This window comes from Dermacentor andersoni, chromosome 2 (assembly GCF_023375885.2).
Source record: "Dermacentor andersoni chromosome 2, qqDerAnde1_hic_scaffold, whole genome shotgun sequence".
Lineage (NCBI taxonomy): Eukaryota > Metazoa > Arthropoda > Arachnida > Ixodida > Ixodidae > Dermacentor > Dermacentor andersoni.
Window position 1 is genome coordinate 130183723 of NC_092815.1, and position 26379 is coordinate 130210101.

General features: G+C 44.0%; 1 protein-coding gene across 2 annotated transcripts in view; it reads right to left on the reverse strand.

The window, feature by feature from the left end:
* Window positions 1–4239: 4239 nt before the first annotated feature.
* mys (position-specific antigen beta subunit myospheroid) overlaps window positions 4240–26379 on the reverse strand; it is a 47276-nt gene continuing 25136 nt past the window's right edge. For both annotated transcript variants that reach the window (XM_050187593.3, XM_055076252.2), the window contains exons 15-21: window positions 23636–23717; window positions 22338–22447; window positions 19045–19143; window positions 14252–14381; window positions 12819–12935; window positions 9156–9322; window positions 4240–6649 (exon numbers count right to left, since the gene is read on the reverse strand). In XM_050187593.3, the coding sequence (XP_050043550.1) occupies window positions 6581–6649; window positions 9156–9322; window positions 12819–12935; window positions 14252–14381; window positions 19045–19143; window positions 22338–22447; window positions 23636–23717 (774 nt within the window). In that variant the 3' untranslated portion in view covers window positions 4240–6580. The remainder of the gene's footprint in view (window positions 6650–9155; window positions 9323–12818; window positions 12936–14251; window positions 14382–19044; window positions 19144–22337; window positions 22448–23635; window positions 23718–26379) is intronic.

Genomic DNA, 26379 nt, shown 5'->3' on the forward strand with positions numbered 1-26379 from the left:
AAGCGGGACCCCACCCCAAATAGACGCAAGAAGGCTAAAGCAACGGAGGGAAACGACAACCCTATGCCTGTCATAGCTCACGACCCCCACCCCCCTGTTATTCCTTCCCCTGCTATCGACTCTCATGATGGCAGCTCCAAACCATAATCTTACACTCTGGCAGTGGAACTGCCGGGGCTTTCGCCAGAAGCGTCATGTGGTCCACCAACTGCTGTCCTGCGCAACGGGGCCCGACATCCTTGCCCTGCAGGAACCCTCCAACCCACTTACCCTCCCTAGCTATACTCCTATTCTGCCCACATCCCCCCTACCCTCCCGGGTAGCGTTTCTAGTTAGTCGCTCAATCACCACCATCTCCCATACCCTACCGATTCAAGACATTGATCACCTTCTAATTGAGCTTGTGCCGCAACACGCTCGAGCGAACAGTCTCTTCATCCTAAATGTATATAGCCACCCAAAGTGCCTACAAAGCAACTTCGAACGCCTCTTTACACTTGCGAAGCGCATAGCAAACAAGTGCCCCTTACTCGTCGTAGGAGACTTTAATGCCCCGCATACGGCCTGGGGTTACCCACATGACACACCGAAAGGCCGTCGTGTGTGGTTAGCAGCGCAACAAGCCGGTCTCTCTCTACTCACCGACCCTACCTCTCCTACACGCACGGGAACCAGCGTCTGTAGAGACACTACGCCAGACCTTACGTTCGCACATCGCCTCCCTCGCGCCACATGGTGCAACACACAAGAGAATTTGGGTAGTGACTATTGCATCATCGAAATTCTCTTAAACATTCAACTACCCCGCAGACCTCCCAGAGGCTCCACTTTCACGAAGTGGGACTCTTTCCGATCATATAGAGCAGCCCGCACCTCCGCCCCCATCAAGGACATCACCGAATGGACCAAACTACAAAGTGATGTCCGACTCGTAACTCGTCCCCTATGGGAGGACTACCCCACCGACACAGTTGACTCCCACCTCCTACATTTATGGAAAGCTAAAGCAAGCCTAGAACGACGCTGGCAAAGGCAGCATTGGAACCGGACACTTAGACGCCGCCTCGCCCGTCTCAACAAAGAGATAGAGACACACGCAGCGACTCTTTCACGACAACACTGGGAGTCACTATGCAACAAGCTAGATGGCAATATGAGTTTACCTCAGACTTGGAACCTCTTTAGACACTTAATAGACTCCACACAGTCTAAGACTACACAAAGACACAACCTCACCAAACTCATACATACTTCCGATACACCTCCATTGGAACTCCTCCAAGAACTTCGAAATATGTACTTCCCCACACACCCTCCTTTCACACACACCGACTATGCAGGCCCCCCTAACGACTTCCTCGACCAACCCATTACAGAAGCAGAAGTTCAGGCTGAACTCCAGAGACTTAACACGTGCTCAACCCCCGGTCCGGATGGGGTACATAACAAGGCACTCCGGAATCTCGACGCTGAATCCATTGCAGCCCTTACCAAATACTTTAACGGGTGCTGGCAAAAGGGCACCCTCCCATCGCAATGGAAAGAGGCCAAAGTCGTCTTCATACCTAAACCTGGGAAACCCCTGCTCACCTCTAACCTCAGACCCATCTCTCTGACATCTTCGGTGGGCAAACTGATGGAACACGTACTCCAGACCAGGCTCTGCCGTTACCTAGAAAGCAATGATCTGATGCCCACCTGCATGTTTGGATTTCGTCCTGGACTTTCCACACAGGACGTCTTCCTACAGCTAAAACATCACATTCTAGATTCCCAAACCAACGACACCAAAGCTATTCTAGGTGTAGATCTTACTAAGGCATTTGACAACGTTACACACTCAGCTATCCTACAAAACCTTACAACCTTGGGAGTCGGAGCCAGGATGTACAACTACATCCGAGACTTCCTCAGCCACCGCACAGCCACACTTACTTTCGGTGACCACAGCCTCCCAGGTATCACTCGGGGCACGAGGTACGCCCCAGGGAGCCGTCCTTTCCCCTATATTATTCAATATAGCACTCCTTCACCTACCCCAACAACTAGCTCAAATCCCTGACATCCATTTTAGCTTCTACGCCGACGACATCACTGTCTGGACAAACCGAGGCAGTAACGCCGAAATAGAACAACACCTACAATTGGCACTAACCACCATCGACACATATGTACGAGAGCGTGGCCTGACCTGCTCCCCCTCAAAATCGGAGCTCTTTCTGTACCGCCACAAGCAACACGATTCAGTTGTTCCTCCCATCACCCTTACGCTAGGTACTCACCCCATCCCACTAGTATCAAAAATCCGAGTGCTAGGGCTAGTTATCCACTCTCATGGCGCACACGGAGAAGTCATAAAAACTCTCCAAACACACGCTCAACAGACCACCCGACTGATTCGTCGCATAGTGAACCGCCGGGCTGGCTTACGCGAGGAAAACACGCTTCGCCTCACCCAGGCTTACATAATAAGCCGCACCGCATATGCTCTTCCTTACCTACCCCTTCGACAGAAGGAGAGAGATCGAGTAAACGCGCTCCTACGGAGTTGCACGAAAGCAGCTCTACGCCTTCCTCCCAGCACATCCAATGACCGACTCCTCAAACTCGGTGTCCACAACACCTTTGAGGAACTCAGAGAAGCTACCTTTACGGCACAAATATCCCGTCTGTCTAACTCAGAGCCTGGCCGCACTCTGTTATCCCAATTAAGCCTAACCCCAATTACACACCCTACCGAGAGGGTCCCCCTTTCTCCTATCCTCCGCTCTAACCTGAACATACCCCCTGTCCCCAAGAACATGAACCCTGAGCAAGACGGGAACCGCCAAATAGCAAGGGCTCGGGCCCTCCACAAACAGTATGGCGAGGACCATGAGGTGGTCTACGTGGACGCAGCGGAATATACGTCAGGCTCCCGTATGGCCCTGGCGGTAGCCGACAATCGAGCAAAGCTTCTAACCTCCAGTTCAATCATCACCAGTTCCACCATAGAGGCAGAAGAGGCAGCCATCGCGCTTGCTCTCATCTCTTCATCTGCCACCAAAGTTATCACTGACTCCAAATCCCCCATTCTCAACTATGCCAATGGCTACATATCCCGCACCGCTGCGCGCTTACTACGCTTCTGGCAGCCCCGGCGCCGCATAACCCTAATCTGGATGCCAGCACATGCTGGCCTCCCCGGCAAAGAGGAGGCTCACTCCTTCGTCCGAGGTCTCACATTCCGGGCAGTGGGAGCCGAGCCCCCTCTACGGGCCGGGGAGTGCCTGCTCTCCTTCCGTGATATTCTCTCGTACTACCGGGACAAACGAAGCGAATACACACCCCCAGCCCCATCCCTCACCATAGAGCAGGCCGCACACTGGCGTCGACTACAAACTCGGACTGCTCCATACCCCATACTACTACATGCCAGATACCCAGACCTATTCCCCTCACCATGCAAGCTTTGCGGCAAACCAGGAGACTTCCTGCACACCCTCCTCACATGCCCCACCTTCCCTCATCCCCCATCACCTGCCGTGGCGGTGTCTTACTGGGAGACTCTTCTGACCTGCACTTCCGCTCAAGACCAGTGCCGGATCATCTCCAGTGCAATAAGAAGGATTGCGCTTCAAGGACTCTCCTTCGCTTTGTAAGGGTGCCCCCTCATAGTAAGGGAGCACTCAAGTGCCATGTAGGGGGCTTCGCCCCCACCATTCATATCATTGGCAATAAACGTTTCTACCACCACCACATGACGCACAAGAAATACCCAGGAGTCATTTCTCAGACGACCTGGCCTCCGCGATGACCACATGCCAACTTCAGCAGCTGCATTCAAGACGATTGTCATTACAAAGCCTTACTGACTTACAGCGCAATGTGGGGTTGCATGCATTTATATTTATAGATCTCCTCAACTTAAAACAAAAATACTTTTACTATTGCTCTAATTGGTTTTCTGTGGGCTGTCCATACTTGCACCACCTTCACTGCTCATCTTCCATTTATTATGTGCAACACTCCTTATGGTTACTGCAAGCATTCAACAATCTTTCGATCAACCCTACCAGCCACAGTTGCGCTTTGTCATCAGATGTACTGCAAATGCCTCCTCTCCACTGAATGTAGCCCCTCTTGTTAGATTCTGTTTAGCACTCCCTTTCGCACTATTGCTCAGTGCATCCACTCTCACACATAGCTTTGTATGTCAATGTTGGTGCAGTTCCAGGGAACAAAGACAAGGAGCGCCGGTTCCACTAAAATCAATCTTTACTACGAGAAAACTTCATTCAGAACAAAGATGGTTTGCATGTGTATATAAATGAACACGTTATTCATCGAAAGCCAGAAGTACTTGCTCGCCTCAGTATCATTACGGCACGGTGCTAAAAGGCGTTTCATCAGCAAGTGTGCATTCTTACACACAGCACTACATGCAACATAGCCCTTCTCTTTAATGGTATATTGCACATTCGCTTGGCAAAGTGCCTGCAACATCACTTGCGTAGATGTAGTGGTACACTAGTCGCAGCTCACAAGTACAGTGTAGTCCAATATGAAAGGGAACACCTAATCAGTACTCGCGCAAGAACATCAGCAAGACCAGCAAATTTGAATGCTGTTTGCCGATACACTTGTCAGAGTAGTTGCTGTTTTACAAAGGATGTCTCAACAAATCTTCTTTCTATCCTGCGAAAAGCTCTGGCAACAGATGGTCTCAAATGCACATTGGATGTTCCTCTTCACATTGATCTCCCCTGCACACATGCAAACTCCTGCGCCATGTGTGGGAGAACGTCAGCCTTTCAATAAAACGAAACAGCACTACTATGTACAACTTTGGGCTTGTTGTTCCTCAGTCGCAATGCTTGCGCATCTTGCAAGTGGCAGTAAGTGTACACGGGTAATAGTATATTCTGCGTGGGGATATGCAGTTTTCCTACTCCCAGAATGAGGTGCTAAAATTATCTATGCTATTATTAAGCTCAGCAGAAGTACTGACCATACTCAGTACTTCTGCAAACTGCAAACAGTTGCAAATTGAACATTACAAGAAGTTTCAAAATGCATACACTGTACTCATAAATAAATACAAACAACTAAATTGTTTATGACAAGAAAAGAAGAAAGGGGCAGGGGGGCATGCGGAGAACCGGAAGCTTTTAAGAACAGTACCCCTAAATTGAAAAAAATGTGACTATACATTAAAGTTGTTCACACACAAACTATAAGTATATTGCAACAAATGTGTTACATGGCAAACTAGAGCCTTCTTAAGATCATTCAAAAGACAGGAAAGGTTAACACAAATGAGTTTGACAGAAAGACTAAAAGCAGTTTTAAACTTGTGCATAACATCAGTTTGTACTTGCAAGCAGCATCGGCAGCAAAAGTGTAAAGGGCATACTCATTTAAGGCCACTCAGTGATTAAAGCACTACTATAGCTGAACATGACACAATGAGAAATGAGCATTTCTGCGATTGTTGTAAGACAAAACTTTTGATAAGTGAGCACCTGAAGCAACATCTGCTGGCCAAAGAAAAAAAGAAAATGAAAACGTAAGTTATGGGTCCACGTTTCTTAAGGATTAGATTGCTGTTCAATTGCATTGTTTTGTTTCCTGGATCAGAGTGGCACATGACAACAATGTGCCACTCGCATCATGTGACGCAAAACGGGACATGACAGCATGTGTGTGCCACAGTGACATGCTAATGGACCGAAGAGAGAGAGAGAGAGAAGCCAGGCTTCTTTTTCATTCAGGCAAATGCTCTTTAGCAGGACACGTTGCCTAGATAAATGATAAGACTTCTGCAGACGTCATTGATTAATATGGCAACAAGTTGTGCCAGAAAAAGAACTATAATTATATTATGAGCCCGCAAAGGCAGAGTTGACTTTAAATGTCACATGGCACCTGCAAAACAAGCAACAAGAGGCCACATGCCAACAGCCTTTCCTGCCACTACAGTGCCGACCATACTTTGTCTGGCTTTGCATCAGAGAGTCAATGATCATCCGCACACTCTTGTGTAACTCTACCAGCTTTAGTTCTCCCAAGCAGGTACCACCAACTGTACAAAAAAGGAAATGCCTTCAACAGCATAGAGTCAACAAGTACATTGTGCCAACCTCCGAGGAGAGATACTGTAACCTTCACGTCAATTAATTATACTTCTTTGATGTGGAAAGCTGTGATTACGCATGAATACGACGACTCAGGACAAATTGTACGATTCAACATCAGATACACAAGTTTGGCTTGCAAAGCACTACCTATAAGCAGCAACTTGGGGTCACGGCGTAATGATGGCAAAACAACAGTATCATCCACTGATTCTCTCCCACGGTAAAATATGGTTTAAACCTAGCATCCTAGTACACATTTCATGAACATAAATTAAAGGAGAGATTGACACAACCAACACAACACGACGTGGACAAAATGACAAGAATGACGATGATCTCCTTAACCGCAAAACAGAACGTTCAGCAAAGAAACATAGGTGTCCAGTAGTTGTGATTTTTTGCCTGGCGACGCAGGCAATGAAGTGAGGCCACGTCACACTTTTCTAGAGTGCGCTGGCCTCTTACTGCTTCCCACCATAGGTGGGGTTCTTGAACGTTGAAACGGCACCCTTGTAGATTGGGTTTTCCCCCTGAAAAAAAAAAAAAAAAAAAAAAAAACAAAGAAAAAGGAATTTTGTACAAATATAAGCTGGATACAGCCTTACAATTTTTGTTTGGTTTAAGTTCAATCAGCGCACAAGATGGTAGAGAAATACGAATGGAAATTAACATAGTAAGGAATGTTTTGCTTCATTCCACACTATACTGACTCCAAAAAACTATCAAGAGTGGGACAGGTCTTGCAAAAACCTAAATAAACTACTTAACCTTAACAATTCAATGTAATCACTCAATATATTCATAAATTCCTGTGAAGGCAACACTCGTTTACCTCAACCTTAGCACTAAAAGAATACAGCATTCAAAAAGGCTAAGTTCTGTGAGCATTTGCATGAGCCTATATTTCATCCTTGAGGGCTTCAACAATGGCATAGAAATGTAACTGCAAAAAATAAAACACGCTCCTTTAACCTTTTGAGGGTCGCTGACGCAAATATATGGCGCCGCGAACAAGTCCAAAATCGCCGATGCCGTACATTTACGACGCCGTCTGTACGCTTAAAACACACGGCAATTTCCTAACTTTTTGTTTTCTGGCATGCGCTGCCACTATGTGGCAATACAGGCAATTTTTTCTTGCGCATCGCTTTCTCCATTTTCGTTGCACAGTTTGTTTTAGAGCTAGTTTGCTCCGGTGCGTCTATATACTACTGCTTGCGCATTGGCGCGCAGGCGGGCGGCGGTTTGGGTTTTGTTCCGCGGGCGGTTCGGCTTCTTGCTCTCGCAAAACTGATGGCTATCTCCTTACTAATCACTCAAAGGGCAACCGCCTGCTTCTCGTTCGTTTAGTGCTCACAGGGGTGCACATAGGAAGGATGCCGCCGTGCATGCATTTCCTTTCCTTTTAGTTTTTTGGAGACTCGTGAAAACTAATTGCCTCTGGTTGGCGACAAAATGAAGATTAGGGGAAGTTTGTCACATGTTTTGCTTTCTTGACGGGCCCACAACCACAGTTTTCTTGAGTGTGCTCACCTACGCAGTTCGATTACACTATGGATATAAATATTAGTGTAAGAGCAGGAACATTTGACACTGCCAAATATTCTCGTGTGAACATTTTTTAAGCCTTATGTGTATAACGATGCATCAAATGTTCAATTCTTATAAGTTTATTTCCTTCTTTTATTATCGCTATTCATGAATAAACAGCACATATATACCAACGCAAAAGATTTTTTTCTCACTTTACGGTCACCTTAGAAAAATTACGGTACATTTACGGTCCCTCAGAAGAATTGGAATCTGCAATAAAAAAATATCGACCATGGGCAGTCACATATGGCGAAAAAAATCGACCCTCAAAGGGTTAAGCAGCAGCAAAATGAAACAGAACATTTAGAATGCACTAAAGTACTGGCTGGAGGGGCCATGGTTCTCCAACAGTCTAGCTCATTATTGATCACAGGAAGAAGCAGAGCTAAAAAGATGACAATATACATGAAGGAGCACACAAACAGCAGGCTGCTGTGCTGCAAACCTGTGTGCATGCAAATGAAGCCTTATATTTATACTGTGAGTAGCACTCAGTTGCTGCAGATACTACAAAGTACCACTTGTTTAGGCTACATACAGGAAATTGTGTGATAAGTCAGTGAGTGTCCACGATAACTGCAGCCAATATTCCAGGCCACACTGGTGCTGTGTGCCTAGCAGAATTTTGCTACAGTTGAATTGAACCGCGTTACAACGAAATCACATACAAAATGAAAATGCCTTCGTTTTATATTTGTACAGTAGAACTTCGTTCATACGTTCTGGAAAAAAATGCTAGAAGAAACAAACAAACCGTTAAAGCATTCAATCCGAAGTAACCATCTGATAGACTGAACTATTGTTGATATCTACATAATGTGAAGCATCGTGCGGGTCCTTGCAGCATGAGATGCCGACGCGCGTCGAGCTGGTGGTGCTCCAGCGGCCCGAGACGCGTTTTGTTGTTTTCCTATTGCGTGCTGTTTTAAGAGGACCACAGGAAACAAACGAAATCGAGTTGGTTGGCGACGCCGAATGGCGCCGAAGCAAAATGTGATGCCTGCAGCAGGGAATGGTGGTGCGATTGGATCAGTATTGGCTACTAAAAGCGTGCAGTACGCTACCAATGGCACTATGCACCACACGCTGTAAAACAGATAGCAGTATAGCAGTAAACATTATAGCAGTAGAACACTCGTTGAAGTAAAGAATGGATAACCAAATTTTAGATTGACTTCATTATATCCAATAATTTGTTGCATCTGTGTTCAATATATTGAAGTCCAACTTATTTCATTTGCACCTGATGCACAAGAGACAACCTAATCATTGTTCATAAAGGGTTCATTCTTTATACACCTAAGTGCAACAGACAACACATAAGCTGGCTTGCTATCGTAAGCAGCATGTCATCGAGTGCGAGATCATAAGCTGAAGGCACTGCCCACTATTGTTCAAAGGGCAGAAACAAAGCCCCTGAACAGGGCAGAAATGGGCACTCACGGTGTCCCACTTGGCCATTTGCCGTTCCTTCTCAAACTTGGCAAACTCCCTGCGGTCGTGGATGGTGGTGAACAGCTTCCAGATGAGGAGCAATGCCAGGCCGATGAGGACGATGCCAAGAATCACACCCAAGATGATGGCCCAGATGTTCACCGGTTCAGGGCACTCTGTGATGCAACCACAAAACATTGCGTTCGTACAAGAAGTGCACAGCATGCAAAAGCCGAAATGCCAGTTTACTTGCATGCAAACAAAGACCATATTCCTGACTGATCATTTTTGCTGAGCAATGACTGGATCAGCCATTGGCACTGTGCTCGTTTCTCCAGTTAGACATCACACAGAAGTCAGAATCCTCAAAATTAATCGACTGAGAATAGAAGCCCATGCAAGACTACATGAAGCATAAGTTATGTGTGTATTGCAGAAAGGCTGTTGGTTCCATATTATGACGCAAGTAGCTTCAAAGCAACACAACAATCTGCCTTTTATTAAACTTATCTCTACTACACAAGGGTTTAGCGATCTTTAACAGCCGAGACACAGTTAAATCATGAGCAACAAAGTTTGTCACTTTCAATTAGGCTTCTGCGCAGTCTGCACTGTGCAAAATTTCCATTTTCAGACAAAGATCTACTCGTGCATGACTGGAAGTTCCGGACCGTCTGCACTGGTCGAAATTCAACTTCAGACATGCAAGTCTGTGGAATATATATACATTTGAACTGGGATATAATGAAGTCGAAGGGGATTGGGAAATAGTTTGGTATAGCGATAATTCAAAATATAAAATATGCCTATCTGAAGCTTATCTAAAAAATCTGCACGTCTCTGACAGTCCTTCAAGAATGTGAAAAGTGAGAATTTACTGGTCCCATGCCCAGAGCCATTCAGTGAAAAAATTTGAGTGCCATCCATTTATTGTGCAGCATGTGTATCATACCAGGAGGCCTTTCGTGTTCTTGAAGCAGAATGGTCATCCTCTTTCCGGTAAAGAACGGCTGCACATAGTATGCTTCACTGCACGGCTGTTCTTTTGTCCCACTTCATCGCATTACATGGCTGTGATGCGGTGAAGATTACTAATGTAAATCCAGTGTTATGGAGTGCAAGTAAAATCCTTGTTGCATGAGCCTACAGTATTTTGAGACATTATTCTCGCTCATTTTTCCTTCATGGCATGTACTGGCCTTAATATTCAATAACTAGACAGCACCTGCCAGAATAGTGCCACATTGTCAACACGAACATTTCCAATGATGCAGGAAGTGATTGCAGTCACGTTAGAGGAAGCACACTTGCAAGGTTGCACCACGGTGCAGTGTTCTATACATCAAATGTGGCAGTGAAATCAACAGTGCCATTTTTTTTCGTAGGATTTCCAAAAGGATGTTACAACAGTTTTATATAGACAATAATTTAATATACCAAAGTTTGATATATCCAGGTTCCACTGTACCAGAAGATACAGTTGCAGTTGTCCATGTTGTAGGTGAAAGGGAAAATGCTTTTACAAGCTTAGCTAGCAATTATGCTACCCTTAGCGATGATGCAGCTGGTGCATTTTCGTTTCTCACACATTTTTAGGGGGGTCAATATTCTTTTACCATATAACATGTTTAGAAAACTGCTACCAAAGTTTACACGTGTATTGAAAAAAACGCTGCATCTTATGAACAAGTATCCTTTCTTTATTATTCTTTAATGTTCTCAGTATGGGTGCGCAAATATCAAATATCTACTATTTTATTTTTCAAATATTTGATATATTTGGTGTAGAGACCCATGCAGTGCCATGTGTTGCGTGCTCAGCAGAGCCCTTCGCGCTCCATGCCACCCAAGCGAGCATTTCACTTTGTTTTCAATGAAAAAGGAGCGCCGAGGGCGCTGCAGACAAGGCGCTGCGGATGGGGCACCGTGGATGCGCCGCCCCTGCTGATGCGATAGTGGACTTCATCACAGCGAGTGCTCACTGACGTCGGCCCAAGCCAGGGATCGCACACACAGCGGCCAAATGCGGCAATTCGCAAAAGGGCACCACATCCGCTGGGGCCGCCTCTATCAATACAAGGTTTGTCCAGGTCGACAGGACCAATCTAAATGATAACATGACGTGGACAGAGGGAATGGCAAGAATAGCAGCGTAGATTTCGCATAGTACAAAAGCAAGCGTAAAAGATTGGGCTGATTAGATTGTCGACAGGCATGCAGATCATGCTGGATACACGGCGACGAACCTCACGCTGCTTCAACAGATGTCAATCAAACTCATACGCGTGACCTTGGGACCCATCACATGATGAGCCACTTGTATAAAAATACCAGCGGCAAGCATTCCACGACAGCTTGCAGCGAATTTTTGTCAAGGCCATATTGCCTTGTCCTTTAGGCCTAATCGGCGTCATCGGGCGTCACCGACTGAAGCTGTGGTTTGGTGCCAAATCAACGCAGATCTATGCACAGCAGCCACACGACACTTGGAAAGACGGCAAACTGCCTCACAAACGAAAGCAAGTGCACAAAATGGCAAAAGTGTTGTCCGCGGCAGCCAGCTTTGCGACACACCGTACGGCAACATTTCATTCCCAATGCCATTCGTAGACGCACATCAATCTCTCTCTCTTCTTTTTTTTTCAGCATTTTTTTTTTAAGCTTCGAGAAAACTGCCACAAGGCTAGCTTTAGCTCTACACGGCGAGCACGAAAGTGTCATGACTGGTTGTACGCATTTGCGTGCGCAGCGGATTAAGGGAAAGGGGGGCAGAACTGCTTGAACGTGCCATGGCCCTGCAGGTTTCAGGTGGCTCATCACGGTGAACCTAACAATGAAATGGTGTGGATGGCGCCTGCTCTTTACTGTCATCAAAGGCTATTTGTGGAGCAGTGATCGAGTATGCATGGTCCTTTCGTGAGTGGCCTTACGATAACCCACCTGCCGTAAAGTTGAGAAAGCCCTTCTGTATTTTGGAGAAAAACTTGAAAGCAAAACTTTATACGCAGCAAATAAAAGACTACTGCGAAAAGACAGGTCCACTATGAAAGTGAGAACCTCATTGGTGTTCAATACAACAGAATGTCACTAATTCACTAGTTTCAGAGGGAAAAAAGCCCTTGATTCTATTCAAAAGAAACTGTACTCATAAAAATAAAAATTTCCAGACCATCATATATTGGAACTGAGCTGTAATCAAAGCTGGCACAGTAATTTGGTGTTCCTCTAGCAAGACATACCGAATAGTATTAACTTTTAACTATTAATAACTATTAATATTCTTGTTATGCAATACTAGGAGACTCCCGAGCATGTGCAGCACCACACCTTTTTCCAAAAATTTGTAAGCATTAAATTTTGTGAAAATTTTTCTGATATTCGATTCAATGTTCAGCTTTTTTTTCTTGATTTGATTCGATATCAGACTTCAATTCGGTATTCACACACTCCTAGTTCTCGGTGAATGTTAAAGGTGAAAAAATTTTTACACAGGCAATTTGGAAACGTAGTTCATTTTCTTCTCACGGGAACTATGTAGACTGGAGGTCAAAAAGTGTTTAACTCTTTTTTCTTCAACTGCTTGACACACAAGTTGATTGTGTTTTCAGGATTCATTGTGAAGCAGAGTCACAGATGTCGCAGTATGCTCTAAACAGGGACATTTCCACTTACCACGCTCGTTCTTTGCTCGTACAGTGTACTCGTTAGTTGGCTCCAACTTGTAGATGAAGGTGTACTTGCAGTCATCTTCATCGCGGAAGATGCAGAGCTTCTCACCTTCTTCAACGACTGCACACAACGCACCAAGAGAGTTTTATGAACCTACAATTTTAAGCACCATGTGCCAGCAAAAATACTGGTATGAAAAAACATGAACTGATTAAAATTTCATCTTGAAAGTCTTCCTGAGGAAATCGTGTGGATTAACTGCGGAGTACAGTGAGGAAGCTAGTAGCTCACAAAAATACATAATGCATCAGCTCACATATGTTACCGAGGCATGCATGAAAATTGCCAAGGCGTTTTACACCAAGCATCTTGGTCGCTGTGTAAATACCCATCTGTACAGCTTCCCGAGCATGTTGCAGTTTGCTTTCCTCGATAATACCTCAGGCATTTTCTCTTACTTTCTCTGCTCCGTGTATTGTAAGTATCGTATGCACTGTATTCAAAAGGTTAGTCTTACTGGATTTCTTGGATCATACACAAGCCATTGATATCCTATTTAGCAAAAAATTGAGGAACCGACTTTTCTCAAAATTGTCAAAAAAATTACTTTAGGTAAAGGAAGCTTTCATAAAATTAGAACCAAATGAGATAAACAAAAATTCACCTCACATTCGAAACAATCACATAAAATTACATATATCCATAAGTTTTCAGTTTTCAGCAACATGACTTACGAATAATTCTCTTTTCTTCTTTTTTTGATCTATGACTGAACTACCCACTTAATCCTGTTTCAGTTTGCACCGTCTATCATGCAAATTAGCCGACATGCTCAACAGAAGTGAGAAGAAAAGTGACTGCACGTTCGCTTGCCCTTGCAATGCTCATGACATGGTATTCCCCAAGCAGTGATGACAGCACCAATGATAACAGAACAAGGTTTTAGGCTCATTGCCAAGTCCCACACATGATATGAGTAGCATTAACAGGACTAGTTGATACATTGTTACTGCTTAAAAATGCCAGCTGCACTCTTACACTTCTTCATGACAGTGTCCATGACACATTTGAACCTACCTACCTCATGCCCAATTTTACAATCAAAACTTGACATGCAGCACACTAGAACCCCTTGTGTCAACACACAAGCCCCTAGATAAAGAACAATGGTTGGTTGTATCACACGTGCTGCCACTTGTGCTGTTTCTTATGGCATGCCCCGCCTAATAACTGTGAGGAGGCGCGTTTTAGCAACCTGGCCATTATGTGCTTCCACTACATGTGCCAAGTCTCACATTCTGTTGGCAGAACGTTTCCCTTTACATGCGATGGCTGGTTTGGCAATGCTTTACGCACAACACCCTACCATCCATATACTTAGCACTTAAGATTGCTGATAGGCCATGTATACGGCACTGTGCCTCTATACAATGTACCTTCTATGTGCGGAGCCTGAATGGCCAGGAACTCGCACTTAGTCTTGCATTCTTCCTCGGTGTAGGGGCCCAATTGGAAGACTTGGCATAGCACGCAGTCCTTGAACGCCTCACATTTCCCAGGGCAGGTCTATAAATTAACAAAAAGGTGTGTATAAATTACCTATTTAGCACAGAAACTATAAATGGATAAAAATTCTAAACCAAAAGGCTACATCTTGGCCATGAGGGAGACAGCAGCGGAGCACTCAAGATAATTTTGACCCCATGGGGTCATGTACATCAAAATTTATGTGCACAAGAATTACTTTTTGTGTCCCAACATCATTGGAATGTATCTGCCACATTTAATGAAATATGGCAAGCTGCGCTGAAATACCCAGCCTATTACAGGGGTGGGACTGACAAAGTCATTTTGGAGCAATTTTAGGAGCAAGTTGCATTTTGGAGCAGACAAATTTACATTTTGGAGCTGCTTGGAGCAGACTACATTTCATTTTGGAGCAACTTAGAGCAGGCCAATCTGAATTTTGGTGCAATAGTTGAATATGGAATATGGCAGCTCACTTCGAAACCATGACGGAACACAAAATAAATGAACATGAGCGCTGTACTGCAACTGTCTCAAGCTGAATTTTGAAGCAGATTACCCTTATACTGAAACCGTCTAGTGCATGAAAATTTTGGTAATAGTGACTATAGATTTTTAATTAGTGGTAGCAACCACAAAAACATGCATTCTGATATAGCGAGTTTAAAATTTCCTAAAAGCAACCCAAGACATTCTTTATAAATACCTTTTTCATTAATGGGTCAACAGTGTGGGTGAAGTGCCTGGGAATATGCTTCATCAAGAGACCATATGGAGAAGCCAAAGTTATGAACCACTGCGGTTTACTGAAAGCCATTTCTACATAATACAAATAGTTGCACCTTGCCGCAAGCCAATCAGAACGCGGAGTGGTGGTAGCACGCTTTGTAGCTATGGTGTACTAGAATATGGAAGAGTGGGTCAAGCGACAGCACAGCGCATGTTTTCCTGTAAAGCCAAAAAAATTGGTGGCACTAGAATCGATTAGATTGGAAATAATACTACAGTTATTCAAATCTAGGCCAACAGTTTTTTTCAAATAATCATATACAAAACTCTAGGGTCAGCTTAGACTCGAGGATTCGAGAACTGAAGATAAGTATGGTCCATAGCTAGCCCCCCCCCCCCCCCCCCCCCCCCCCATCTAGAAAAGTCAGTATTGCAGCCGCGACTAGCTGGGCCAGTAGTCAACTTCACGAGCAGTTGCACTAGCAGTACACAAGTGATGTCATCGCTTTGACCTGTGTCGCATCGGAGTTGGTTCTATGGTATCGACGTGCAGCGTGGCGTTATCGTAATGGCACACGATAGTGCCGCTTTCAAAGGAAAAGTTGTGCTAGACGCAGAGGCATAGTAAGCCAGGCGGGACTTCAGAATTGATGAGAAAAACGTCCATCGTTGGAAGGGGCAATGGGACACACTTTTGTATGTGCCACAACGAGGAGATGACAGCGATACGGAAGATAAGCGCGCAATAACAGAGAGGAGCTGTTCACCAAGATTACACCGCATTTCGACACGTGTGATGCCGCAATGTCTGCGCACACATGAAAGCGCGGACGCGAGCTTGTGCGCGTCCGCAAGCTTACATGTGGTCTGGGCTATGGGGACGAGGCGAACGGTGGTGACGATGTCGAGTGAGCTCGGCATGTTCATATTAAATAAATGCTGCTATCAATCTGTGAACACTGTCCTCACTTTTTTTGTTCGGCCTACATTCAAGGTGAGTTTATTTTTTTCTGGCTTCAGACATTCGGGGGTCAGCTTAGAATCGGGGCCGGCCTAGATTCGAGTAAATATGGTATATAATTCCCACGTCGACCCTCGTGATTAGACTAGATTATGGGGTCTTACGTGCCAAAACCACAATATGATTACGAGGCACACCGTAGTGGAGGACTCCAGAAATTTGGACCATCTGGCGTTCTTAACCATGCACTTAAATCTAAGTACACTGGTGCTTTCGCATTTCGCCACTGTCGAAATGCGGCCGCCGTGGCCGAGATTCGATCCCGCGACCTCGAGCTTAGTAGCCCAACACCATAGCCACTAAGCAACCACAGCGGGTCCAACCCTCATGGTGATAGCGGAAAATGTTCTAAAATTATGCAGTCCAGTCTGGGTCACCATATGTCACCGCAGACCCAGAAATCCGAAATCAACCCTGGGCCGGTATAATGTAAAACTATTACAATCTGTTTTTATTCCAAATGCACCATCAGCCCTTCGCGATAGATCAAAATGGCTCAGGCTTCTTCCATACGGGCCCAAAAAGAGATTGGAATAGTTTTTACATTATACCGGCCCTGAGGACAGAGACGCCCGCCCGCTGAACCCGGTGCAGCGCGCGCCTCCCTAATACAGGATTATTTTGCATTCCATGAAATCAAAGCTTTGGCCAGCACTTCATTTCCATAATGCAATTACTGCTACACCTTTGTATGTAAGCGTACGTACCATCACGAACAAATGAAGTGTGAATAAGAAATCACAAAGTAGAACACCTTTCTCAAGCAATAACTCACTAGCATGATCTCAGGATGCGAATTATCCAGTTGACAAAGGCGGCATAGGGCTCACACTAAGCTTGAAGCCAAATTATGTCGACATTACACACTGGCCAAAACAGATAGGAAAGAATGCGTCCCGGTTAGCCCCTCAACTTGTTTCATTCTCCAAGTACGCGTTTATGAGATGGTTTCACTCTATGTAGGAAATAATCACATGAAGGCACTATCAGCATAAATTCAAACGCAAACCATTGAGAGACTACTACAATGTGTTATTTCATTTCCGGTTTAGGTGAAACTGAGAACATTTGTAACAGTGGTTTAATTCAGACTTTGAAACATACACATAGCACTATTCCATGCTTAGAAACTAGCTATAAGTCAACGTCCAATCTTTCGGACTTCTTAGTGTCCGAGAAAACATCCGAAAAAATGAATGCATGCGTTTTACTGCTCCAAAAGCTCAAATCATCACAGGCACAGCTGAAATAGCTCTGAAGGCCTGTCAGTATACTTCTTAGGACTATCAAAGCTTGTACTTCGGCAGGAGATGGCGGTTGCCTGCGTGTGTAATTAAGGAATACCATGTGCCATGTCCTGTGACAGTTGCACCTTTACACTTTCGGTATGCTTCACCACAATACATTACATATGCTTGACCACGTAACACTTCTATATTGAGGCAAAGCTGACTTTCACAAATCGACATTATGCAATATGGCATGCTTTCTGTTCTTTGAAACCATCAGCCAGTATTACAAAGGTGGATTCAGCTCCATTGCTGATAGCGGCAAATTCTTTCAATGAATATCACAGCACCGAACAGCAAGAAGCTTGGCAGCGGCGAACGTCTGAAGCAGCTAGGCCTAGTGTTCCGTGGAAGTGTCTGCCAGCGAACAGGCATGCGAGAGCGCCGGTTCGAGGCTGCGATATAATCAAAATGGCAGTGGATTCGATATTTTGCTGTTTTGGACCTGCAGTCACGGCGAAAAAGTCAGAAAAATCAGATGGCGAAAAGCTTTGCGTGCGAAATTCCAAACGTTCTTAAACATCGACTCTATAGGGTATGTGGCGGTCCCGCAAAGGTGTCTGAATTATCAGGCATGTACAAAAAATTGGTCGTTGACTGTAATTACACATCAAATGCATTCATTATGGCACCCACTTATATTCATGCCAGTGGTACTAGAGCAAAACCAGAGGTCACAGTGGCAACAAGATAATGAAGCATTGGAGGTGAGGGAAAAACAGTTAAAAAAAGGTTCTAGTTTGCTCGCAGTGCCCTTAGTCTACTGTTTGTTGTTTTTGCGCCTCAGCTATGTAGCACTGCACTGCTCAGACCACTCAACAGTATTCTAGTACATTGTAAATACAGCCACCCTGGCCGTACTGACGGCCACTTGCCGGAGGAGCCGTGAGGCCCAGTGTTATAAGCGCAAAAATTACAAGAAACTGTGCGGGAGGGTATGGAATGTTATACTTTTTTTTAGGAGAACGAATCCCCTTGCTGTTTGCAGCCACTGCCGGAGCTTACATGCTGAAGCCATTTTGAAGCCATTCTGGTGCAGCATGGCACAATTTCGGTCAATGTTCTGTGTTTGGTGCAGTTTGGCAAAGGAATAGTGAAAAAACGAGACACAGACGGAGCAGGTGTGACACACAAGTGCTCTTCCTCTATATCTTCATTGTTTTGTACCACCAAGCCCAAACTACAATAGGAAACTTGAGCATGCAAGCTCACACACATATTTAAGTGGCTGCTCAACGCAACGAAACCGCCGAAGCCACACTAAATATTGTCCCATCACTGTGCTCCACTGAGCTATCTATGAAGCGTTTCTGTGACTGCTTTCTTACAATGAGTGTAACATGCAGGCTAAGAGATCACTCCAGAGTACTTCACAATAGCAGCACATGCCTGGAAGGAACTTGCAGACCATAATTACCATATTTAAACACAACAAAGTTGAATGCGCAGAGCCTTTCACTCCGATAGAGTGGACTAAAATGGCAGGTCAGCGATGCCATAGGCTTCACAGCTTATTTCTTGCAGCCTTAAAAGCCGTGCTTTCGTAGGCGATTGCCGTGCAAGTTTTGTCACCCACTGAAAGATGCATTAACCAGCATTAACCTAATGCATTAACCAAGCATTAACCTAATGCTGAGCAAAACACGAGAAAGCTGGTACTCACTGGACAATCTTCACAGTAGACGCCGCTGTAGCGCTCTTCGTCCGATTCAAGGCACTTGCATTGCCCGCAGATGCACTCTCCGTAGCCGCTGCAGATTTTCTGCGTTGCAAATAAAAGCGAGTGTTGAAGCACATTTACCAACATTGCCAACTTATTGAGAAACCTCGTTTGAGAAAACTTGTTTGAGTGTTCTACTGCAGTTGCAGGCTTTCATACAGCCAGAAAGCAATAGGTAAGGACAAGAAATGCATCCCATGAAGACCAGAAAGCTTTAAAAGCTTAAAGCCAAATACAATACAGTAAAAACCTCATAAATATGTACCCACATAAATGGTACTAATGCTTAAAATGTAGTTGCCAAAAATGCGATGAAATTGATCTTCTACCTTCATTTTCTCTTTAAGTAATTGTCCTCTTACCATGAAATTAATGAAAATAGAGTTTTCAAGAAATACTTTATCAATTTAGACAGATTCAGTGCTTCTCTTTAGCGTCTCTTTCCAAGGCCCCTCACCAGGCCACAAAGAAAATTTTGGTTACATGCTGGAAGTTGTTACATGCCTATCTAGAGAGTGTTCTACTACAAGAATTTTTCAAATTAGTTCAATAATAGAATAGAGAGAAATATTTGAAGTGCCATGAACCTATGGTTTCAGAAAGCAAGCATCACTGCCAACATAGACACACTCCTTACTTTCTCATACCTAGCTTCCACAAGCGAAGTTGCATGAAGATGGCTGAAGTTACACAAGCAGCACCTGGCTTCTGCAACTTCAGCCCCTCATTGCAAACTTTGTTGCTTGTTGCAACATGCTGGTCACTTGCTGCAATATTCCTGTCGCTTGGTACAACGTGTCGGTCATGTGTTCCAACGTACCGGCTGGCTGCATGACCAAAATTACGTGATTGCCACGTTCAGATGCAACGTAAGATGCCGGAACATTACAGAATGGCAACATATCAAAGGGGAACGTAATACATGGGAGTGGATTGGATTTAGGTTGGGACTGCGAAAACGTGGTGCAGCTGTAGGGAAAACACAACAGAGAGGAACATATCAATGGGGTTCCACTGTACTAACAAGGTTCTACTGTAGACCTGAATCGTACTATGCAACTGTCTAAAAATAAGCAAATTTGAGGCACATTTTAAGAACTGCAGCATACAATTCCATAATAAAAGGGAAAAACTGTCATCCACTTGGAAGTAGCACGAACCTACAAACGAAAGCTGTACGGCAGAAAGCTTTGCAGTTGAAAACATTGTCCTCGTCCAGGGATCAAAACTTGGACTAACGCCCTCACAGGGCAGTCACTCTACCATCTGAGCTGACCAGGAGTATGGCAGATCACAGAGTGAAGCTAAATTAATCAACCTCTCGAAGCGCAGGGACATTTAATATGGCAAATCTATTATGCAAAATGTGCAACGTCAAGGAGGTTTTATGAAAAGAAAAAAATAGTCATCCATCTGGGAGTAACTCAAAGCTACAAAAGAAGCCCACGCAGGTTGCTAAGATTTGCAGTTGAAGAAAAATTCATCCAGGTCGGGAAAATTTTTCTGTAACTCCGAAGCTCTCCAAGATATCTATAGGTTTCCTTTGTATAGTTTTGTTCTACTCTAAAGCGGCTGACAATGTTTGATTATTTTTTTAGGCATGTACAATATAGCAGCGGATATTGAGCTCGAAGTGAATAGTGATTTGGGACGAATATTTTCTCATCAGATATCGAACAGCTGTTGTGCAGAGAAGTGGCTGCAAAAATTAATGAGACCAAAATTTGATGCAGTAGAACTCATTCACTAAATGTCAAAAATACAAAAAGCTTTATTCATTATTTTTTTAAATAATTATTTAAGGTAATGAATAGTAGATCACGATGCAACTGCCTTTGTGCATGCAGAAAGTTAATGAAAAGAACGCAAAAGTAAAACAATGTACAAATTAAACATGTAGACTATTGCAACAAGTAGAGGAAGTGTAAACAGAAGATAGAGGCTTACCAATGTTTTTATCCTAGTTAGACATCCTGGTTACACTTAATAGATGTCTCAGTGTTCGTACTGTAACTGGAGATGATGCATGCACATGCGTATAAAGAGCGAATGCTAGGCCCCATTACAGTGCCCCTTTTTACTTTTGGTATGCTTCACTGCTAGATTTAATGTTTCACCGCACAGTACAATTGTATTGCAGCAAAGCTGAATGTAGAGAATCGATCATTAAACTGAAAAGATAAATACAAATTTTTCCCACGCAACAATCTAATCACTAAACCACTACTCAAAAATTCAGATATTCACACAAAACTATTATTTCTCCTTTTTATAATATTCCTCCACCTTGTGGATTTCCTCAAAAACAATTTGACAATATGCAGTGAACCACACGAATAACAAAGTACATTGCTTCTATGCACAAGTTTTTGAATAAAGTCTGCATAGGTTTGCTCAAAAAAGTATGCAAACAAGTATACTGGTGCAAATCTTGAAACCACCACCTTCAGGTCGAGTGACAAAGAGAATTTAGCACACTGTCTTGCTTTGAAGCAGCACCCCTTGGTGCTACAACATTTGTGCATCCCACTGGTTAAAGCATATCTTTGAGAGCATATCCACTCTGAAATCCAGCAGACAACGGTGACATGCCAACATAATGCTGCTTATAGATGTGGCCACCTACAACTTTCCTTTGCTAAATCTGCTTCCAATTGTTGGCTTAACCCTACAACGGCACATTTTGACACTTCCTAATTCTGATCATGTTGAATGTCCTAGAGCAAAAAAATTAAATTATAAGATTTTACATGCCAAAACCACTTTCTAATTATGAGGCACGCTGTAGTGGAGGACTCTGGAAATTTGGACCACCTGGGATTCCTTAATGTGCGCCTAAATCTAAGTATATGGGTGTTTTTGCATTTCGCCCCCATCAAAGTGCAACTCCCGTGGCCGGGACTTGATCCCATGACCTCGTGCTTAGCAGCCCAACACCATAGGCACTAAGCAACCACAGCTGCTTGTCCTAGAGCAAGTCTTTAGTTGTGCATAGTTGAGAAAACCAATGACCCATTAATTCCTGCACTAATCAATCATTTAGTCAATTAAAATTGTATTGTTCTTGTATGAATGCACTTCTGATAGCTAGGTATAAAGGCAAACAAGCGATTACAATTTTCCTTGGCGTGCAGTGGTGTTTGGGTTTTCCGAGGTAACACACAATGAAAGCAACTGTCCAAGTTGTGCCGCCCCTTCTCCTACAATTGGAGAACTCTCCAGAGTCAGGTACTAACCCCATTGGGGCCAATGCAGGTGTCATTTGTGTCTCGGCAGTTACAGTTAGGACCAGTCCAGCCGTCCCGACACTCACAACTTCCACAGATGCAGCTGCCCTGTTCTTCACCTGCACAAACACAGTCGCACACTCAAAAACGTCTCCAAAACAGCTGCAGCTCCTTGTTGCAGCAACCAAGAATCATAGCATGGCCAAAAAACAGAGGGACTACACTATATAAGTTGAAGTTCTCAGTCATCTTTGAAAAGGTGCTTAGAACAACAGACAAGGTGAAGAAGGGAGATGGTACATATGAGCCCATTATCAAGCGTTGATCTCTGAATCGATCAGTGCCACATCACGGAGCACGGTAGCAAAGTCTGTGAGAGTATACATGTGTGCGGAATCAACAGTTTGGTGCAAATGTCCTCTAACAGGCTGTTCTGGGTAACAAGCCCAACCGAGTTGCTTTTGCAGTCAGCCAGCAAGGCAGGAAGCTAGCTGCAATGGTAGAACTGTCACTTGATTTTTTCAGCAACAGGAAAACCTTGCCACTGTGTGCAGAAACAACCATTTTTCAGAAGCTAGCTTCCAAAAATAGCGGGCAGCACAACGTCGTGCCATTAGCGTGTTTGTACAATAGCCGCGTAAATTTGCTGATTTGTTTGTTTATTTATTTATTTCACTTTCGACTTTTTCACCGTTTTTGTGATTGCCCTCCAGGTTACAATAATTCAACACTAGAAGGTGGTATAAGCAAAGTTCCGCCATTCTCAACGCAACGTGCAACGTGGCTCTAATTTAGGATAAAATGGACTACGGGTATAACACACCTTTCTCGCTTAATACAGTCTATTATAATGAGTGTCAACTGTATTGCATTCCATTTTTTTCACACAGTAACGCAACTTGTCCCGCATTAGTAAAAGGGAACCTGAAAGCAATAATAGACCCCAATCCTACTTGCTTTTGCATCCGTTACATGAAAAGCCTAGCAGAGGACAGTACTGATACGGGACTGATCATTGAGTGCATGCAGGTATTCTCGCATATTTCACCACTGTGCTGTGGGATACAGCATTGATCGACTCGATGGTCAATGCTTGTGCATTGCTACAAAAAACTGTAAGGGTGTGCATTCAATTTATGACACCCAAATATTCAGCTGAGCTTTCAAAGGCACATAGCATGTGCACTGGCACCAAACATAACCGTACAATCTTTTCACCATTTTACTTCACGTTTCATGTAGTTAAATCTGTCCTATCATTTGCACATATCTTTGCGAGCAAACCAACAGAAAAAGTATAAACTCGCCTCCGCAAAGCAATCCATCGACTCGGTCGCATGAGAAGTTGTCACACTCACAGTACTTTCCACTCACAGTCTCGTCTCGGTTCTGCAAAGAAAAGAAACAGGCAATGACAACCCTGCTTAATCTTTTCCATATAGTCACCTATCAAAGAAATCAGAAGCAAAGTAATGCTTTTGTAAAAACAAGCAGGGTGTCGCACAAAAGATGTCAAGCTCAGAACCAAGGGGAACGCCCTCTGCTTGTGTGTGTTGCATTCACAGAAGAGTTGAGGTGTGAAGGTCAGTTCTCTTTACTGGGTTCACAATTGGCAAATTGTCTTAGTGTTCCTTTAATACCACTACAGTCAAATACTGTCACGTAGTGGTGACACTGCCCAGGCAGCAATGCAGCAAGGCGCACTCGAATGATAAACTGTAACAGACTATTAGGCTAACTTGTGCCCAAAAACAAAGCAACAATATCTCAGAGGCAATAATGAAAGCAAGAGCAAGCGGCATCCATTGATCGAATGCCACAGTACTCGCCAGTTTGTAACTGATACAGCCATCGGCGAACTTTCTCGACGCAGTGCTGCCATCAAGTACTACAATAATCTCGGAACATGCATGCAAACTGATATGATGACTCCCACAATTTTAAAGAGGGTGACAGCGCACAGGACACATGCAGGAGTGTAACAGCTGAAATAGGATGGGGAGCAATTTTTGGAGCAGGAAAATCCAAATTTGGAGCAGGTTGAGGGGGAAAGAGAAAACTCTATTTTGGAGTACCAGATTGCAAATTTGGAGCAGTTTAACAGAGAATAAAGCTTACTTTTAGAACAGAAAACAAAAAGAATGTGAACTTTTATAGCCACTATTTAGAATTAACCCCAGTAATGTCACACAGCTACAAACCGTTAAACTTCAGCACAATCATGCTTAGCGTCAGTGGACAAGGTCCTGCAAAAGTGACCAATGAATTCTACAGAAACCGAAAATTTGTGAATTCATACAAACCTGCAAAGCAGGTTGACCCAAGTACCTGGAATATTTATAGGACCAAGCAAGCAAACATAAAGCATAGAAGAAAAAGGCTGGTATAAAAACTGCAAACAAATTGTTTATTTGTACTCCAAAGTGCTCTTAAACATGAGCAGCATGTGAATGCGACTAGCCCAGACTTATTTGTATACCAAACAGCTATATCAACCAAGGAGCATCTGACTACACTAGATACATATAAGGCAACATCAGCTCTTAGATATGACTGTAAGCTAACTAGCAGCTTACACATGACTAGTGCAGACATCATTGACATGACATCAATGCTTCATTTTTTAAACACTTTCTTTTCGAGTTCCCCAAGTTAATTAAGTGCCTGCTCCAGGCTTGCAATTTCTTTTGTTTAGAACCCACGGCTACTTTCTACGTTGTTCATATCTTCTTGCTTCACACCTGAGTTGATCATTTCCTCAGCACTAGGGAGCAATGCCTTGTTGGCTGGCAGTTGCTCCTCTAAAGCTTTTTTTCTGCTTCCAGAGTGGGCTGCTCTGTGGCAGGCTCTTCTGTTGCCTTCAGCTTACTAGTGCTTTTTTCAGCACTCATCCTCTGTGTATACCTCGCCCAAGACTGCTTCACACTCCACACATGGCCAAGGTTGAGAGGCAACTTAGTTGCATCACCATCATAGCACTGAAGGAAACTTAATATGGTGCATTCCATTATTGCTAACAATGCTCAGTGAGCTTCATCCATATAGAAGGTGTTTACTTTCCCTGAAGCACTGTTCTAGGCAAGTGTTGCCATGAGGTAGAGAAAGAAGTGCTTTTATGAGCTTAGAAAACAGGGGATACGATCTATGCTCGTACCAATTGATCCACATACTACATACTTTTGGATACAACCAACTATTCTTCTCACTTAGTTTGGTCTGCCTATATTATCAATGCAACCGATTCTGCTTTTAACGGACTATCTGTTATAACAGACAAATTGAAGCTCAAATTTTGTCTAGATGGTGTGAATACAACGTACTTTGCTGCAGCAATGTGTGCCTGCAGAAGTACATTGCACGCAATTATTTCTAGTCGTTTGCGGAATATGTAAAAATGCTCTTTTTCTTAAGGAACTAATACCCTAGTGGCAAGCTTCCTGCAGCGGTGTGCTATGCAACACCCTGCCGGTGGAGTTTTCGTATCAACCATGCAAACAGACCACCACCGCCCACCACTTTTGCCTTAGTGCTGAGCAAGCACTGAATGTGCCACTAGGCCTAACGAGTTTCGAAAGCAAAGCAGTAGTATATGGCACTTAAAAACAACCGCCAATGATTGCAAAATGCATTGTTTTGAGAGTGCTTTATTTCTCAACGCATCAATTCGAAACAAAAAAATTAAGTTATGCTGCTACTAGTGGCATCCAGACTGTGAGATGCAAGATGCGGTCGAGCAGACTCCCGTGCAGTGCAGCAGTGGCCAGACGCAGGCTATGAGTTGAGCTTACTTTGTACTGTGGCTCTCATTCGTGCTATAGTATGTAGGTTTGACAGTGGTCGTCACTTGTCGCGGTTTATACTGCAGGCTGTGCAAGTGAGCACTTTTGTGGCTAGTCAGGGAATTTTGGTGCAGTGTGGTGCAATTTCGACAATTTCATGCCTTTAGTGTAGCATGGCACAGAAATACGCAATTGCATCAAAATGGCGCAATTTGTGCAGCTGTTGCCCCTCGGCACACGCATTATCTGCTAGTGTTGTGTTGCGCGCGAAA